A 17,706-nucleotide genomic window follows, 5' to 3' on the forward strand; every position below is an offset into this window, starting at 1 on the left:
AGGCATGGGATACCCAGATCCCGTAATCACAGATGGCTTGGTGTACTGACAGAGCCAATGGGAGGTGGGCGCCTTCTTCCAGATCACAAACGAGTGCCCTCAATCCATACCCCATGCCCATGTGTATGACCAATGCTTCAATGTACCTGTACCAATACCGCGCAGCCCCTGGCTTCGCACCTGCAAGGCCCTGGCTAGAGAGATCCAGAGGGCGACTCTTGCCACACAAGGAATAGATGAGACGACTGAAAACAGGAGAGGAAATAATATAGGTGTTTTATTATAGAGGACATAGAACTATTACAGTTCAGTGAAGATGTATTTTAGATGTGAGAGAGGTCAAGTGTGTCTGCTGGGCTCACACGCTTGCAGATCACCTGTGTGTCCTGCTCACGGACACATGCCAGTCAAGCATGTCTGCTGGAGACAGTGCTTCATGTCCTTACACTTCTGATGCAACAAAGGGTCATTTGGTTGTCATAGTAACCCATCATACTTCCCTCCTATTAGTCCAGGTCATGCCTGGTATTGCCCCCGCCCACTTACTGGACCTGCTGCTCACATAGCCCTGCTCCACATGTGGCACTGCTCTTCACATGACATATAGCTCCTCATTAGTACAGCTCACCACCTGGCAAAGCTCTTTATCTGGCAGAGCTCCTCACCGGACCCTATCCGTACCTGGCACAGCTCCTCCCCCTATTCGTACCTGGCACAGCTCCTACCCTATACATACCTGGCACAGCTCCTCTCCATATCCATACCTGGCACAGCTCCTCTCCCAGCACAGGTCTTATTATGCTACAGCTCCCACCTGGCATAATGTTTCTCTCCATTCAGGGCTCCTCCAATGACACAGGCCCCAAACCTGGCGGAGCCCTTGTCTGGAAGCACTTCTTACCTGGCATAGTTTGTTTCCTGGCCTAGTTACCACCTACCACCATTCACCCTCTGGCACAAATGCTCTCCTGGCAGTTTCACTCAGACCTGCCTGTGCGCCTCAATCCTTGTCTCACTCAAACCTGCCTGTCCGCCTCAATCCTTTTCTCACTCAGACCTACCTGTGCGCCTCAATCCTTTTCTTACTCAGACCTGCCTGTGCGCCTCAATCCTTTTCTCACTCAGACCAGCCTGTGCGCCTCAATCCTTTTCCCACTCAGACCTGCCTGTACACCTCAATCCTTTTCTCACTCAGACCTGCCTTAGCGCCTTAAAACGTAAGTCACATGAGGCTTCAGGATCCTAGGCTCAAAGGGGATGGTGAAACCCCCTCTCTAGGGGCAGATGAAGGAATGTAAAAGGGAAACTCTGTAAGGGTTTTCTCAAAGCGCCATATTGGACCACTTGCCCGCTCTCATGATGCCCTCAACTTCAAGAGTGATGGCTCCAAATAATATCCCACATGAGAGCACACGATCCCGCTGGTCTCAAGGCAGGTTGTGTGCTTTTCATTTCTGGACCCAACAGAACATTTCCAGTGACAGCTCCCTATGCAGTATTGTCAGTGCTTAGACCTACTTTGATACCCCAGTGTCTGCACCCTACAGAATGCCCCGAGTGACAGCCTCCTACCGCTCGGTAGTCCGGAAGATCACATACGTGACCCAGGGTGGGCCCGTAACAATGCTCCTGGTTTGGCCTTGCAGAGCTCAGCCTCAGGGGTTTCGGTTCTCTGAGTGTTTGAGGCACGTGGCTTCCAAGTCCGAAGTCTGCGGGTCACTGTCTCTGGTCCTTGCGTCTACAAGTGCTGAAGCAGGTCAGCCATGTAGTGCATGCGCAGGCGTATCTGTGAAGGGCACCCGGCCAGGATCAGGGAGTGCAGGTACATGGTGGAGCTCAGCCGCTGCTGGTTGATGTAGGTGAGCAGGAAGTCCCCCTGCTGGCAGCTCAGGACAATCTTTGTGTGATCCTGGTAGAAGTTGGCCTGCATGAACAACAGAGGTGTCTGTAAGTACTTTGTTTACCCTGTGAGTTCTGTGAGGTGAGAGTGTATGACGGCTGTGTGGTGGCTTGCTTAAAATAATCAGTGTTAAATACATCAAATGCCATTGCAGGGTGTTGCATCAGTTGGACGGCGGTGTTGCACAGTGATGGAGTGCCAAGAAGGGTCATACGGAAGTCAAATGACAAATATGTCTGCCAGTTATGATGTTTACTAAACTATGTACGGGGTGCCCATACAGAGATGATCTAAAGAAAAGATATGGCTGACTTTTCCGATCTTCTTAAATGCATTGCTTGTATGGAGGCTCATGAACACGTCCATTAAACAAAGCCATAACTGCTAAAATGTCCTGATAGCCCAGTATGGAACAGAGATTGTTTGTTTAGATAATCAATTTCCTTACAACAGATTTGAAAGGTGCACTGAAACATGCATTTAATCTCCCTAATCTTCTATACCACCCTGAGATATCAACACACAACAAATATAGCACCAAACAGGTGAGTAATGTACATATAACACAAGGGCCCCTATGGGAGGGGGGTGGGGACATATACTAAGAAAATGGAATGGGCATCTGGTACCCAAACAAGACTACCACCCAAGAATCTGTTGGCCAGGGGAATCACGGAACCACCAAAGGTAAGCTGCAAGGATTCCCTAGGCACTCGGTGAGGAGGCGATACTCCGGGTCAGTGATCATACAAGAACATGGGGAAGTCGCGGTCAGATTTTCAGAAGGTTCAGGACCCTTCTTAGAGGACCCCGAGGGAACCCGTTGGAACAAGGGATGCTGGAGAGCACCCCCATTCGTGGATAACCAGAGAAGCAGGATACCTACACCAGGCAGCTCAGGTGCACAGGTGTGAAGTGGTGTCCGAACCGCCCGCTGGAGTCAATGGGGAACCTCGGCTGTCCAGCTGCTACCGTGACCTGTGGACCAGGTCGGTGGAACCCAGGCATGGATTCCAGATGAAGAGTACATGTGGAGAGAGGAGACAGAGTCCAAGCCACCCAGAGTTGCCAAGGATGTGCAGGAGCACAATGCCAACCCTTCTCAGGGTACTTCACGGTAGGACGAATATCTTTAAGCTGCAGCTGTGGACTCCAGGCGATTCTGTAGGATCACGGGAGCCGCCCACAAGCTTTCCCACGCCGGTTGACAAATTTCAGGAGGTTCCGTGGCCAGCAGGACCACCAACAAGCCTTGGCAAACGCAACAGGCGTGTTGCAGTTTGAAATGCGGAGTGGAGGACCAGCAAGGTCCTAGGGACTCACCATACACAGGTAAGTCAGGGTAGGCCCTCAGCAAGCTGGAGAGCCAGTAGTAATCGATACAGACCCCAGAGAGACCCTTTAGCAGCGGCACAAGGAGTCGCAAAGAGATCCCAGCAGCACATTGAAGATGAAGGCCCACATCGCAAGAGTTGCAGCTGGCCCCTTTTCAATAGCATCATTGCTATTTTCCCCTTCAGACGCCAGCCTCTATGGGTTCCACCTCCCTGTAGTCTCCGTTGATACAACCATCCCACACATCTGGGTGCAGATGGACACCCACCACACAGATGTTTGCGCCCTCAAGTAGTTAGTTCGGCCAACGTTGCTTGAATGTCGTGATGCTCTGCACATTGGATCACTGAGCGCCTTGTAACGCTGTTCGAGGGAGCTGCACCTGTTGACAGTCTCCAGAGTTGTAAGCACAGCCATCATCTTGTCTGTTTCCTGCTCCAGGGCTTTGATGGTCGGCTCAATGCCTTTGACCCTGACATTTTGGTCACCGCCAAACTTGATTTTCTTTGAGTTTATTGGGGTGTCTAGGTTCAGCAATACAAAACGCTCTCAATGCGACGTTCCTGCCCTGCTTGGCTGCGCCATAATGGCTGCCTCTAACAGGGTAGTTTGTGTTGCAGTAAGTCATCCAAGGTACACTTAGTGAGAAATCCTGTTTACCTTGCCTTGAGTGATATCATACCAGGTGGTGGGAGGGGGGATTGAGGCACCGACCTACTCAAGGCCATCATGGGCAGGCACTGCCGATTCTGCCAGAGACGAGGTGGGGTTGTTGATGTTGTGCTATTCCCTCCCTCCTGTATCAATGCTCACACTAAGATGTCAAGTTCCCCTACGAAGACTTACTTGTGGGGAGTTCCTGATCCCTGACACCATCTGCCACAGTGAGGCAGGCTCTGCTGAATCCTCACCACTTCCCTTGCCAACCCTTGCAATCTGCACCGCCCCCATTTTTTTATGCTAGCCAGAGGGGGTAAGAGGGTTGTGCTCCCGCCGGTTGTATCTCAGAAATATTCTCCATCATCGCCAGTGGAATCATCTGTCTCCCCAAAGCTACAACCTGGCTCACTCCTTATACACATGTGGATTCCAAGCAACATCAACAAGTGGTACAGGGGAGCTGACCCCTGGACCTCAAGAAAAATGCATTATTCTTTGGTTCCAGCTGACTCCACTGTTTCATAAGTTTCACTGCCAAAATGCTAATTCATCAAAGAACAGGGAGCTACTATGAGCCTGATGTACGAAATGGATAAGCTACTTACCTGTACTCCTAGTTCTCTTCCAGGGCTATACTCATCAAGGTAGTAAGCACGGAATAATCCCCACCCACGTGCGGGGACCCCAGAGCGTATAAAAAACGATTAAAAAATACACATATGTGTATGTTTAGCTAATAAAATACGGAGTACCTTCAATCATACATATATACATGTATACAAATATAAACATGCAGCCTACCATAACTCAAATAGGCTAATATGTCAAAATTAATTGGGTTTTTCATAAAACTGAAAACAATTCCATATATAATTTCTGTAACAGAACATGCACTTCAATGTTCCAACTCAGCCCTTTATTTTCAGAGAATAAGGCAAGTAATAGAAGGAAATTAGCCCTTAGGCTGCATAACAGAGAAAAGATCACAGCAATAGAAAACATTGGCACCCTGCCTTTAAGAATTCCCAGAACCTGGAAACCGTGCCTTTAAGACCTCCAGGAGACCCCTGCTCCCATCATGCACCACAGGTGACAGTTAAGGCAGTTCTATTTTACAGTGTACTGACATGTAGGAATCAGGAATTAAGGACCAAAAAGCCACTATACTGTCAATATTCGTCCGGGGAGGCGGGAAGGTTGCTTATGACTGATGAGGATACCCCTGGAACTAGGATTACAGGTAAGTAACTTATCCTTCTCTTCCAGGGGATACTCATCAATAGTCATGAGCTCTGCATAGAATAGAAGCCCATACCCACTTTCCCGAGGACGAATAACATAGATCCATCAAAGAAAAAACTCTAAGGATAAATTATCGAAACAGATTTCTTAACAAGGCTTGCCCAAACTGAGCATCCGCCTGAGTGTCAGAGTCTAAACAGTAATGGCGAGTGAAAGTGTGCACTGATCACCACGTGGCAGCTTTAAAAATCCCTGCAATAGGTACATCTCCAAGGAGAGCCGTGGTCGAGGCCTTTACCCTGGTAGAATGGGCCTTTGGTTTGCCAGGGAGGGGCTTCTTGGCTAACTGGTAAGACAAAGTGATACATGAGATTATCATCTCGAGATGGACTGTTTGGAAGCTGCATAACCAGTATTTATGGAACTATAGTTTACAAACAGGCCGTCTCATTTCCTCAACGCCTTGGTCTTGTCTAGGTAGAATTTCAGAACCCTCTTAAGGTCTAGTGAATGCAAGGACCTCTCCAGAGGATTCGAAGGATTAGGAAAAAATGTAGGCAGAGTGATGGACTGGTTAATGTGAAAATCCGGGACCACTTTAGGTAGAAAACTCAGGTGAGTTCTAAGGACCACCCTGTTCAAATGAAAAATGATATAAGGCTCTTTGCAGCACAAAGCCTGGATCTCACTCACTCTGCGAGCAGAGGCGATGGCCACTAAGAAGGCGGTCTTCCATGACAAGTGCTGCAAAGAGGCTTTGTGAATAGGTTCAAATGGGGACCCCATAAATCTAGCAAGAACTATGTTAAGCTCCCATGGAGGAGATGGAGTTCTGATCGGTGGGTAGACCTTTTTATACCCCTCCAGGAAATCCTTAACTACAGGAAGCTGAAAAAAGGAAACCTGCATAGGAGACTTTCTGTAAGCTGTAATGGCTGCTAGATGGACCTTTATAGAAGAAATTTGAAGGCCTGATTTTGCCAGGTACAGCAAATACGGTAGAATCACCTGCCCTGACCCAGAACGGGATCATGACCATTATTAATGCACCATAAGTAAAATTTCTTCCATTTAAAAGCGTACGATTTTATGGTGGAAGGTCTTCTGGCTCCTTTAAGTATATTCATAAAGCCAGAGGACAAATCTAAGTTGCCGTACTGGAGAACCTCAGGAGCCATGCCGTCAATCATAGAGATGAGAGGTTGGGGTGGGGTGGAACACCTTCCCCACTATTCTTGGATAGTAAGTCTGGTTGGCATGGTAACCTCCTGTGCGGGACTTCTGATAATTGAAGAATGTCCAAGTATCTCCACTTGCGAGGCCACTCTGGTGCGATTAGTATCATCCTGGTCTTGGCCCTGTAGAACTTGTTGATCGCCAGGGGATCAATGGAATTAGTGGAAATGCGTAAAGTAATGTCTGAGACAATTTTATCAAAAGCGCATTCCCCCTGGACCCTGGTTGGTGAAACCTGGATGCAAAGACGGGGCATTTTGCGTTTGTCGCGTCTGCAAACAGGTCAATGTCTAGAACTCTCCATTAGTGGAAGATGTCCTGCGCGACGTCGTTGTTTAGCACCCAGTCGTGAGCTTCGACGAAGTCCCAACTTAGGGCGTTTGCCTGGACGTTGAGAGTTCGTGGGAGATGAATCGACAAAATGGTCAGATTTCTAGCAAGAAGCCATTTCCAGATGGTTTGAGCCTCCAGAGAGAGAGGTTTGTTTGTTCAGATAATACATTGTTGTGGTGTTGTCCATCTGAATCAACAGGGAACGTGAGTGGAAGGATGGAAACAGTGATTTGAGTGCGAGATGCACAGCTCTTAGTTCTAAGAGGTTGATGTGGTACCCTTGTTCTCTCTCTGACCAGAGTCCTTGTACTTGACGAGGACCCATATGAGCCCCACAACCTTGCAGGGAAGCATCCATGACAAATGTCTGACTAGGAAGATCCTGGTGAAAAGGAACTCCCTTCAGCAGATGCGATCGCTTCATCTACCAGTGATGGAATCCTTGGCTGACAGTGGGAGAAGCACAAGGTCCTTCCAGCGGCCTGATATCTGCGACCACTGGTCCTCCAGAGATTGCTGTACAGGACGCATGTGTAGTCTGGCGTTTGGAACGATGAAGATGCAGGCTGCCATCAAGCCTAGAAGTGAGGAAACTTGCCTAACTGTGGGATGCTGAGAACGGAGGAGATTGCAACACTTTTCGTGGATTGAGGGTAACCTCTCCTCCGAAGGACACACGCTTGTCCTTGCGGTATCCAGAGAAGCACCCAGGTAGTGGAAATTTTGGGTCAGGTTGAAGATCGACTTCTTGTAGTTGATTTGTAGACCCAGATTGCTCAGCACTTACATGCAGGAGGAGATATGATTCTGAAGCAGAGTGGGTGACAAGCTTTTCATCAACCAGTAGTCCAGGTACTGATAGATGAATATCCTTTGTTTGCGAAGAAATGACACTACTACTGCCATGCATTTCGAGAACGTGTGGGGAGCAGATCTGAGTAAGTGTCCTGCAGGTCTATGGAGCACATCCAGTCCCCTTGGTGTAGTTGAGAAAAGATTTGGTGCAGTGCCAACATCCGAAATTTCTCTTTGCGGATAAATTTGTTCAAAAGTCTCAGGTCAAGTATTGGTCTGTACTCCTGGATAGTTAGTTGCAGAGAATGGACTGCTTCTATAGCGTTTTTCTGTAGTAGGATGTTCACCTCCGTTTGTAATAAGTGGTGATGTTGGAAATACCTTTCTCCAGGTGGTACTGATGGAGGTGGGGATTTGAATCAGAGCAAACAACCATTCTGTACAATATTCACTACCCACTCATATTTTGTTATCTTTCTCAACTAGTCCATGTGAAACATAATACTTCCCCCCACCGGAGTGGGTAAAGGGGATGGGGAAGCCAGAGCTCATTGCTTGCAGATTGCTTCGCTGCGGAAGGTGTTTGTCTTGCAGCTCCCCTTCCTCGACCCAGTCTTCGCTGATGGTAATAGGACCTGGTCTGATGCTGTTGTGTCGAACATTGAGGGGTTTCAACCCTCTGTTGGAAATACCAATGGTGGTATGGTCGGTACTTACGTCAAAAGTCCTTTAGTTTCTCAAGGCCGACCGCTTTTAGAGTGTTCAACTCCGACTTCATTTTGGACATCTCGTCATTGGCATGAGAGCCAAATAAGCAAGTGCCATTGAAAGGAACATTTACAATTCTCCTATGCGCATCAGGTTTCAGACCAGTGAGACGCAACCAGTCTGAGCGTCTAGCGCAAATGCCATGAGAGTAGCCATGCACAGCCAGATCTGATGCGTCCGCAGCAGCACTAATGACCTGGTTTCCAACCAGACCACCTTCCTGCAAGATTTCCTTAAAATCCTGCTGATCGCCGTAGGATTTTCTTCTCTCCACGTTGAACGGTTGTGAGAAGGTGGCCTGATATATGCTGTCCACTAGTTCTAGTGGGCACCTTGTATCAGTCCAAAGAACCCCTTATGGTGATAGGTTAAAGACAACCTTTATTGAAAGATATCCTAGTGGTAGCTATGGAGAGCAGCCTTCAGGCTAACTCTTGAAGGAATGTAAAGCAGCTCGTTTTACCAGTCTAGAATCTCTTGAATGATAAAATGAAAAGTCAACCACACCAGGTATATATTTAAAATATATGGGGCAGATTTATGTTTCCTGGCGCATCCCTGCAAATCAGCAGGAATGCGCCAGGAAAGATGTGTCACGCAAGTTTACCCTTGCGCCACCACAGATGCGCCGCATTTACAATGCAGCACATCATGGCGCAAGGATAAACAGATGCGTGACGCATCTGATGGCATAGGGGTGGCGCATTGCTGGAGTTGTGTCGCAAGCACGACGCAACTCCAGCAATGCTCAGGGGCTGCCCATACTGAACATGCTGCGTCATGCCTTACGCCTGCTTCAAGCGGGCGCAGGGTTTTGCCGCAGCAGCGTCGGAAAAGTTACTCAGTGAAATCTTGTAGATTTCACTGCGTCACTTTTCCGAGGCTTTTTCCGACGGAACGCCCACCCTGTATACATTAAACCTGACGCAGGTTCAATGTAGCGCAGGGCTTTACAACGTGACGCATCTCCCTAGATGCGACACGTTGTAAATAAGGCGCAACATGGCGCATGGTTTACGCCGCCGCTGCGTCACAGAAGTGACGCAACGGCGGCGTAAATGTCTCACAAGGGGCTTGTAAATCTGCCCCTATGTATTTAAGATAAAACACACCCCTCTAGTCTCTTTATGAGACTAGAGTTCGAAGTACTTAGTTTACAAGTCAGCAATTATCAGTAATAGCACAAATACACGTGGTATAAGACCCACGACTAGGATAGACACAAGACCTAGAGCCTGTCGAATCGCTGGGACCCCAAGGAACCACTCAAGGTAGTGACACTGGGGACCCACAGGGACTGTATGCAGAGTGTAAACACAACCGCGGGTTCCCGTTATCTTTTATGGGCAATGTCGCGGTTGGAAATTTAAAGATTAGGGACACTTCTAATCGAGTCAGGACCATACCCTTTTGGACTTAAGAAGCTCTAGGGCTAGCACCTACGGGAGTACTCGAGTTACCTCTCCCAGGGAGGCCGGGTGCATAGGTGTCTTTTGGTGTCGGGTCGCGTCATCGATTTCAATGGAAGCCTGCAAAGAACTGCTGCTGCCGTGAAGAGGAGAAGTGTCCGAAGAGATCCAAGCCTGGATCAAGGATGTAAGGAACCTGAAAGCAGAGGGGACAGAGTCTGGTTCACTAGCCAGTGACCGAGGGTAAGATGGACCAATGCCCACAGATGTCGGGTGCTTCAGGTGAGTTGATGGGTGTCTTGACTCTTCAGTCATGAGGTCCAGGAGGCGTCCACGAGCCGGATTTGAGCTGTCCCACGAAGTCTGTCGAGTGCTGCGGTGTCGGCGACCAGAATGGATCCAAAAAGCCTTGGCAACGGCAATTCACTGGAATTCAGAGAAAGGACTGCGGTGCAGACCAGCAAGGTCTGAGGGACTCACCCAGCAAGGGTAAGTCAGGGCACGTCTGGAGCAACTAGGAAAGCCCAAGTAGAAAAGGAGTTCCCTTCGTGGGGACCTGCTAGCCAACGGGCTAAAGATCGCGAAGGAGCGTCGAGTGGTCGCACTTGGAGCTGGCCCACGGGTCACTCGTGGAGTGGAGGCCAACAATCTTCGGTGCAGGAGGTGCTCAAGGCTGGGGCTACTCGGATCCCAAAGCACAACTTCGAGGAGAACTAGGAAGATAGTGTTGCTGAAAAAGTTCACGGTGTACAGGGGTCACGGTTCCAAATCACCCACGATAGCCACGGGCCTCAGCTTTGCTGTGGACTCTGGGCAGCCTCAGGGAAGTCTGGAAATCCACCCCTGGTGATGCAAAGACTTCGGCGTCCGGCGGGAGCTTCAGCGATGCAGACCGGTCAGTTGCTTCTTTGGTGCCTGCCAAGCAGGGGAGTCACTCTTTGACCCCAAGGGAGATTTCTTCAGTCTTCTAGTCAGGATAGAACGTCGAAGGTCCAGGATATATGTAGCAGAGTTTCGTCCAGGGTAATTTAAAGTCCTAGGGACTGGATTCCTATACTTATAGTAAATTTAGGGAATGGACTAACTCTAAGGCCCCACCTATGGGTGGGCCTGGAAAGAGGGGTGGTTACACCCATTTCCTTTGTCCAGTGTTGCGCCAGAGCAGGGGCAGGTAGCCCCTGCAACCATTTTTAACTGGTCTATGCACAGGGACAGCAAACGTGCCCCCAGTGCAGGACTTCAAAGCACCAGAGAGTGCTCCCGCCCAGCCCCAATACACATCTGCCTGTCTGGGGAGGTGGTCACACCTCCCTTTGACAGGAAACCTATTGTCCAGGCCTCCCCTGCCGGAGTTTCGGTCAGGAGCAGGAGGCCAGACCCGTGTCTGTGGCAGAGGCATCCATTTTGTGATGCCAGGGCTCAGGAAAGTCCTACCGGGTTTGTCCAGTGTGAACATGTCTTTCCCACTAGAAGGGTGGAATGCTATCCCCGCCGCCAGATCTGGCGGGGTGGGGGGGTAGTATTCCAAAGCGTTTGACACCAAATACGACATGTTTTGATGCAGCCATTCCAAAGTTAGCATTAACTTGAGAGGGGGCTCAGCTCATGCTTGGGCACCCTCTCACACAAAACCAAGCACTCTGCCTTCAGGATTGTTCAGGCCTGCCATAGGAGTGACTTGTAAGTTTATATGTGTCTGTATATATAGGTGGATATAGGTAGCCTATACCACAATACGGGGTACAAGCACACCCTTACCCAGGCTGCAGTAGCAGACCTGTGGTGCCATTTTGGAGTGCTTCCCAGGGGTGGCATAATACATGCTTCAGCCCCTGGTAGGCCTCTGAGGTACCTATGCCCAAGGTACATAGTATACCATATACTAGGGGCTTATAAGGCACTCCAGAATTCAATTAGATATGTACCTAATGTACATGGAAACCATTTTACAGAGAAAGCAGCTTGACTGGGGGCCTGAATAGCAGGATTCTAGTCCAACTAAGTCATAAACCAGCAAAACACCAGGCAAAAAGTGGGGGCAACCATATAGGCAGATTCCACCTTCCTACAACGGTGACCTCTCGCCGACAACACAGATTGTACCACTCTCGACGTTGACCGCTTCTGCAGTAAGGTATTTCCGGACTCACGCCTGTGTGACGATGTCCTCGACGTCGACCTCCTTGATGCCGACTGTCTGTGGGACTGTGGCAGAGTCTTCGACGTCGATCGCTTCTACGTCTGCGGCGGAGTCTTTGATGGCAGTCCTCTCGACGCCGACCGTGCCAGTTGTGAGGGCGGCGGAGATCTAGACGTCAACCGGTGCCTCGACATCGGCGGGTGTTTCCTCGACGTCGACCCAGTCTTTGATGTTAACTTAGATTTCTGGAGACCAACATACTTTGAGCCCAAAGTAGTGTGCCTCGACGTCTACCTACGATTTGGTGATCGAGGCTCTAGGCTCTTTGACGGCGATCTGTCCCTAGAAGTTGTAGCATGCCTTGCCTGTTTTCCGAAGTCGATCTTGACGCTGAAGGTAAACAATCAGGGATCTGCTTCCTTCTTGATGCTGGAGAAGTAAAACAACGCAGTTTTCTGTGTTCTTCCTGAGAGGAGGGCTCTTTAAAAGCATGAGTGCTTCCAAGGCCACTTTTTGAAGGTCCTCTTCCTCTCTCCAGTAAGGCATGCAGCTTTATTTTCTCTCTGTCCCGAAGAGTTCTTCTGGAAAATTGTTGGCAATATTAACATTTGTCTCGATTGTGTGAGGATGGTAAGCACACAATACAGACAGAATGTGGGTCTGATTTGGCCTTATTCTTCCTACAGGAGGGACATTTGTTGAACAAAGCTTGCATTTCTGACAGAAAATAGTTATCAAAATTGTCAGAAAACAACTGAAAAAGTTGCCAGTAGTCACAAAACGTCGTGTAAAGATAGCTAAGATTGAAAGAAACCAATTTCTGACTAGATTAATCAAACATTGATGAGCTCGACGCCCCAGGATCCTCACAGAAGGAGCCGGAAAAAAGACCTGCCCTGACTGTCACCTGCGGGGCATGATGGGAGCGGGGGCTCCTGGAGGTCTCAAAGGCACGGTGTCCAGGTTCTTGGAATTCTTAAAGGCAGGGTGCCAGTTTTTTGTTACTGTGATGTTTGTTCATCTATGCAGCCTAAGAGCTAATTGCCTGCTATTACTTGCCTTTTTCTCTGAAAATAAAGGGCTGAGTTGGAACATTATTGAAGTGCATGTTCTGTTACAGAAATTATATATGGAATTGTTTCCAGTTTTATGAAAACCCCAATTAATATTGACATATTAGCCTATTTGAGTTATGGTAGGCTGCATGTTTATATATGTGTACATGTATATAAGTATGTTTGAAGGTACTCCGTACTTTTTTAGCTATATGCTCCGGGGATCCCGCATGTGGGCGGGGATTATTCAGTGCTTATGACTATTGATGAGTATCCCCTGGAAGAGAAGGTTTTGTACTGGCAATGGTGGCAAAGGAAGGCCGTAGATGAATATGACTACGGTTAAATGCACAACCTTTAGGTGGTACTGCACGTATTGGCCAAGAAGATTGCTTATTCAGATTCTTAGCTGTCCTCTTGAGTCTTGCATACAGCACTTTATAAATGAGGTGTAGTATGTCTTTGCAAATTTGGACAAACTGGTGCAATAAAACTACTGCTTTCTTTCACACCTAATGAACTGCATCTTCAGGAGAGGTAAACGTGCCTTAGATACTGAGATGCTGAAAAGGAAATATGCCTTTTTCTTCCCTTAACAGCGGTTATGATGCAGCCTCAAATCCAAGTCCCTGCATAAATGACAGACTTATGCAAGAGTGTGCGCCTGCAGAGCGGGGATAAACTCTCAACATCTGAAGCAATGGGGATGTCATTGCACCACTTCAAGAAAAGCTGCCAGAGTTGAATAATAAACATATACATCACTACGGAGGACTGCCGCTTTAGCTTATGTGTTCATGTGAGGGTTAGTGCTTGGCGTGTAGGTCGAAACCTTAGCTGCTGGTGTCTATGTGGAGTGCAGTATTTAGCTGAAGGTCGAACATAGCTACTGCACCTGTGCGGACTCCAGTGCTCAGTGTAGAGGTCGACAGGATATGATTTGGTGTTGATGTGAGGTTTGGTGCTCAGTATAAAGGTAGCGCTCTTAGCTTTGAGGCCTCAAGAAGGTTGGGACCTCAATATTATAAGGACTGAAGCCAGAGCTTTGAGAGCTAAAAGAGGTTGGGGGGTCAAAAAAAGGCTAACACCATAGATTGTGTGTCCATGTTATGCCTTGGTGTAAATGTGAGATTTTGTACTCAGTGTAGAGGGCCAAGGACTTAGCATTGTTGTCCATGTGAGTCACAGTGTTCGGTATAAAGCGCTGAGGGCTCACTATTTGCATTGATACGAGGTTCAGTTTTCAGTATTAAGGGCGGAGGGCTTAGCTCATCTTTTCCTAGGGGAGCTGTTGTACGAGTTACTTACCTTCGGTACTGGTGTATCTGGTAGAGACTTTGTCCAGCCGCAGATTCCTTAACTTAGAATATCCCCAGGCGTCAGACTGGATCTGGAATTCTTTTGCAGCAGCACCTCTGTGCGCCAGCGCCACACAACCCTGCCCTGACGTCGTCCACGTACGTGACGTCAGCGAGGTCATATAAGTCCCTCCCGGGGGACTGACATCAGTTTTCTTCGGAGAAACTTTTTCGCTGTACAACGCGGAGTCACCAACAAAAAAACGGTGAAAGTATGGGAAAAGTGTGCAAGGGATAAAAGCCCATGAATAAAGAAGGAGGATGGTGCAAGACATCATCGAGAAGACAGAATTAGACACTGCGCACATATAAGCTGTGAGAAAGAACCCCGCAAGCAAAGCAAAGACCCTTCCCGAGAGCAACACGGGAAGAACATATCAACAGTTAGAATAGTCTGACATTACCATGTAGAACACCAGACAGAAATAGACTGTCATCACCATGTAGAACTGTGTCACGTAGCAAGAACGGAGCACAAAGAGAACAACAGTCCACCGCAGGAGCGAATGAAAATGAAAAGACTGGCACTACCCCTACAATAATGGAGATGTGAGACAGAGGGTAACAGATCCCCAAGGAAGACAACTGTAGAGGAGACCAGAACCCTGAGCCATTAGAGAGGGCGGGAGGGGAGGAAGGTAGCAGGAGAAGAAAAGAAAATGAAGATGATTCTCATGCTGAAGGATAAGAAAAAGGGATCACGTTGAATGTAGAAATCCTCCAAGAGGGAGTCAGCCTTATTATGGCAACTCAGAAGGGACGCAACAATGTGAGTACCCGTTAGAGAAAACCAACGGCAACTGAAGAGGCCAGTGGAAAACTCCATTTGGCAAGTTGTTCACAGAACAGCAGAAAACTCCATTTGGCAAGTTGTTCGCAGAACGGGGAGGCTGGGTGGGCGTTAAGGAATCTGCGGCTAGACAACGTCTCTACCAGATACATCGTTACTAAAGGTAAGTAACTCGTACATCTGATAGAGACATCTAGCCGCAGATTCCTTAACTTAGAATAGATACCACAGCCATACCCTAAAGGGAAGGTGGGTCTGCGACAGAACAACAGAAGCGCCAAGCACGTGAGCCGGCAACAGAGTCACGGACAATGGGGAAGGCCGAGGTGGAACAGCCAGACAGCAACCCAAATTGCTCGGAAGAGCAAAAGATAACGGAATGCAAGACATCCCAAAAGTGCCAGAATGGTGCTACACCATACCAGTATAAGCATGAAAGCTAGAACAAAAGAAAGAGAGAGAGGAGGAAGGACCCCTCTCAGTGTAATGGCGCACCATGTGAACACCGACCAAATGTCGAGAAGAGACATGAAGAGAGGCAACCAGAGCCTACCAGGCTAGCGCACGGAAGGAAGGCTGGAGAGGCTACGGCCAAGGACCAAAGGCTAATGGGTAGAAACTAGCAATGTTTCTAGAATTGCAGGCGGGGACAAGAACCCCGTTAATTGCACATCCAGCCCCAAAAAGGGGAAAAAACAGGGGTGAACAGTGACAATGTGAAGCACGCCGATGCAGGCCACCATAGAAACATGCACAGCGCAAACAGCCACAGAGACCAGAAGGAGGCATATGTAAAATAAGCACAAGGCCGCTCGACCAGGAAGCTGGAAGGGCAAAATGTTAGCCAGCACATGAAATACAGATACGCAGTGCGTAGACCTAGGACGACTGACAGTAGAAGTGTTGTCCTGTATGCCCAGCTGATATCAAATAGATATCAAATAGGGTGAACTGCAAGAAGGAGGCGCCTCTGAAGGAAGGAGCAGCAGAGTCACCAACGTACTAAGGCGTAGAGATGCAGAATTGCAGACCACACCCTCCGAAAAAACCTCTGTCCAGAAAATAGATTGTCCAGGAACTGGAAACAACTCCAGTAAGTGGAACACAAAAGAGTGCTTTGTCGGAAATGCCGTATGCATGACTGAATAGCTCCCCGAAACATGGAGACCTCGGATCCTACGTTGCCGCCTCGAAGAGCGGGGAAGAGGTAGGAACAAGAGTACTTATGGAACTTGCAGGTATAAAGAAATAAACTATGCACAACCATGGAACATAGTTGTAGAAGAACACATCCGGTACATGAATGGCAGAGAGAAGCTGCCATCAAGCGTGAAAACACTCCTAAAATCTCCCAAGGAGGAGAAGGAAGCAATAAGCAAGAGGATCTATGATGTACAGATGATGACGACCAGGCCCAAACAGTGAGTGCCGTACAATCGGCAGACAAGAGTACCAGAGGAGGCATAGAGGCCAAGGAATCTCCTAGGCCCAGTTGACCCAAACTGAGCTATATAATAGCAAACAAGTATCCCACATGGAGTATGCACACCCCAACACCAGGGAACACCCATCAGGACAAGCCACAGTCCGAGGAACAATCTGTGGAACACTGCCACAGTCGGCTAATTGCCAGTTTAAACCGCATAATGCACCCAAAGGATGCCAAGGAAGGGGTAATCACCCCTGACCATACCAAAGGAAGACCTGAGGCTTACCACCAGCCAAAAACACATAACACATCAATTGGATGCTGCACGAAAGGGCACCACTCCAGGACAAATGCCTGAGAAACACAGGTCTAAGGTGGGGGGCGAAAGCCTGCAAGAAGACACCGAACAGCCGAGTCGGCGTGTGCATCAAACAATAAAACCCCATCAAAGGGCAAATCAACAAGTCTTTCCCGGATATTATCCGGGAAGACGCTATCCCGCAACCAAGCATTGCACCACAAGGCGACTGAAGCAGCCATAGCCCGGCCTGAGGAATCTACAGTATCCAAGGCGGAGTGAATGGTAAACTCAGCAAGGTCACGGCCGTCCCGAAGAAGGTGAAGGAGGTCATGACGAGAGCCTTCAGTGCTGGCGGAGAGCAAAGACTCTGCAGAGTCCCAGAGGGCAGAAGTAGCCCAAGCTAGGACACACACCGTATTTAGTGACCGTAGTGCAGCCTAGTGGAGGCAAAGATGTTCCGACCCCATGACTCAAGCCATCTGGACTCCCGGGAGAGAGGAAGTATCAGCCGTGGCAGGGAAGGGAAGGCAGTTTGTACAACAAACCCTTGCACACCGGGCTGCACAAATAAACAGACCGGATCATGTGGAGCAGGACGGTGGCGGTGCAGGACCGAATGAGCCACCAGGTCACCAGAAGCTGGCCGAACCCAGATGGGCATCATAAAGAGAAGCTTCAGAGGGCAGAAGCGGCTCCACATTCCCTGATCCACGGTGAAGGACATCAAGTAAAGGGTCCACAGAGAGGGGCACCGAAGGGGGTTGCATGTTCAGAATCCGAGTGGCCAAGGAGACCACTCACAGAAAGGCTGCACCAGCCTCGGTAGTCCTCCGAGGAGGAGACAGTAGCTCATCATTAGGTGAGGGCTGTAGGCTAACCCTCCCAAGACAGTGAGGGTGCGACCAATTCTCCACTGAGGGGAGACCCATTGAGGAATGGGGGTCCTGATGAGGCT

At 48.9% G+C, this 17,706-nt stretch overlaps 1 protein-coding gene across 2 annotated transcripts in view; it reads right to left on the reverse strand.

Annotated features, from left to right (window-relative positions):
• Positions 1 to 257: 257 nt before the first annotated feature.
• The window catches only part of PLK5 (polo like kinase 5 (inactive)), a 175,512-nt gene continuing 158,063 nt past the window's right edge, over positions 258 to 17,706 (reverse strand). For both annotated transcript variants that reach the window (XM_085638420.1, XM_085638421.1), the window contains one exon: positions 258 to 1,924. In XM_085638420.1, coding sequence (XP_085494546.1) covers positions 1,739 to 1,924 — 186 coding nt within the window. In that variant the 3' untranslated portion in view covers positions 258 to 1,738. The remainder of the gene's footprint in view (positions 1,925 to 17,706) is intronic.

The sequence above is a fragment of the Triturus cristatus genome, chromosome 12 (genome assembly GCF_964204655.1).
Source record: "Triturus cristatus chromosome 12, aTriCri1.1, whole genome shotgun sequence".
NCBI lineage: Eukaryota > Metazoa > Chordata > Amphibia > Caudata > Salamandridae > Triturus > Triturus cristatus.